Source organism: Octopus bimaculoides, chromosome 3 (genome assembly GCF_001194135.2).
Source record: "Octopus bimaculoides isolate UCB-OBI-ISO-001 chromosome 3, ASM119413v2, whole genome shotgun sequence".
Classification (NCBI taxonomy): Eukaryota; Metazoa; Mollusca; class Cephalopoda; order Octopoda; family Octopodidae; genus Octopus; species Octopus bimaculoides.
In genome coordinates this window covers 166,632,647-166,634,621 of record NC_068983.1, presented here as the reverse complement: position 1 = coordinate 166,634,621, position 1,975 = coordinate 166,632,647, and the positions used below count along the sequence as shown (strand labels likewise).

Here is a 1,975-nt window from a genome sequence, read left to right as displayed (position 1 = left end):
ACATGGCTGCCTTGATTGAGGCACAACATGGCTGCCTTGATTGAGGCACAACATGGCTGCCTTGATTGAGGCTAAACATGGCTGGCTTGATTGAGGCACAACACGGCTGCCTTGATTGATGCACAACACGGCTGCCTTGATTGAGGCACAACATGGCTGCCTTGATTGAGGCAGAACATGGCTGCCTTGATTGAGGTACAACATGGCTGCCTTGATTGAGAACATCACTCCTCCTCCTCCTCCTCCTCCTCCTCCCAGCCATGTGGTTTGGCTTTCAGTCCCACTGTGTGGTACCTTGAGCAAGTGTCTTTGGCTACACTGAGGACCAATCAAAGCCTTGTATGTGGATTTGGGAGATGGAAACTGAAAGAAGCCCACTATATGCTTGTGTTGTGTCCCCTTGTCTTGACAAAATGCAGTTGTTAGTGTTCATTTCCAATCTTCAGTGAAAACATCATGTCTGGCAATAGGGAAATGTTACCTGTGCTTAGGAACAGGTGAGGGTTAATAAGGGGAAGGGCATCTGGCTGTAGCAAATCTACTTCGATGAATTCAAACATCAAAAAATGTAGACATTAGAGCAATGATGATGATGATGATGATGATGAATGAGGTGGGTAAAGCTTCTCACTTTATATTCTGGCAAGAAAAAAGGTGTAACCTGGGACAACCCCGCTGGAGCAGCATATGATGACATGTAGGCATTCATGTTAAACAGTAGGGGGGGGGGTCATCTACAAACGCAACGTTTCAGATACATGGTACATCTCCACCTTATTGACGACCACATTACACAATAACATTGCTTGGGTTTATCTGATGGATTACAGTGTAGCTTAGGTAGGATTATTTCAAGTGCTCAGTCCCTTCCTGTAGTTTAAATGCTTAGAGGTATTTCGTCTGTCTTTACGTTCTGAGTTCAAATTCCGCTGAGGTCGACTTTGCCTTTAATCCTTTCAGGGTTGATAAATTAAATACCAGTTACACACTGGGGTCGATGTAATCGACTTAATCCGTTTGTCTGTCCTTGTTTGTCCTCTCTTTGTTTAGCCCCTTGTGGGCAATAAAGAAATAGGAAACTGAGAGAAGCCCGTTGGACGTGTGTGTGTCCTCCCCCACCACTGCTTGACAAATGGTGTTCTACTTTAAAAAAATGTACTGGTTCAATTTGTTTGACTGAACTCTTCAAGGTAGTGCTGCAGCATGGCCACAATTCAATGACTGAAACAAGTAAAAGATAACAGCATGACTGTGTGTGTGTGTGTGTGTGTGTGTGTGTGTGTGTGTGTGTGTGTGTGTGAATATAGCTTTAAAAGCAACAGCCTTGTTTTACACCTGCTACAATTGAAAGAAAGAAAGAAAGAAAAAGGAAATTAATTAAAGGTAAATAATTTCACCTGTGACCAAATAATTCATAATCAATCTGTTCATATCAGCTCTGGTGATGTGTAAATTGTTCAACTTCTCCATCCATTCCTCTTTGGTGGTTTCCATTTGTTTGTCATTCCCCAGACTCATTTTGTTTACTAGAAAAGAACAAAAGGAAAATACATATAGAGATAGGGAGATACACACACACACATATATATATATATATAGATACACACACACACACACACACACAGAGAAACATTGCTTTGCATGCAAACAAGTGCAGGGTTGGTGACAGGAAGAGCATCATTCAGCCATGGAAAATATTGCCTGACCCATGCAAGCATGGAAAAGTGGTCATTAAAATGGTGATGATCATGGCACACACACACAGAAGTTATGACAGAACGCAATCTCAGAATGATTGTCGTTTAGTGAAATTGTGAAATCAGAACTTGTACAGAAAAATAGAGAGAATACAAAACAAAATTATTAAGAGAAACACAGGAAAAAGAACAAACAAAACTTTGGTTTAAAAAAACCCCCAAAAATCTGCAATTTGTATCACAAAGTTATTTTTCTATGATTATAATTTAAAAGCATA

The 1,975-nt window shown here is 40.7% G+C and overlaps 1 protein-coding gene across 1 annotated transcript in view; it reads right to left on the bottom strand.

The window, feature by feature from the left end:
- Positions 1-1,975, bottom strand: part of LOC106867319 (glucose-induced degradation protein 8-A homolog) — a 70,099-nt gene that overhangs the window by 11,425 nt on the left and 56,699 nt on the right. The window contains exon 3 of the mRNA XM_014912159.2: positions 1,398-1,526. Coding sequence (XP_014767645.1) covers positions 1,398-1,526 — 129 coding nt within the window. The remainder of the gene's footprint in view (positions 1-1,397; positions 1,527-1,975) is intronic.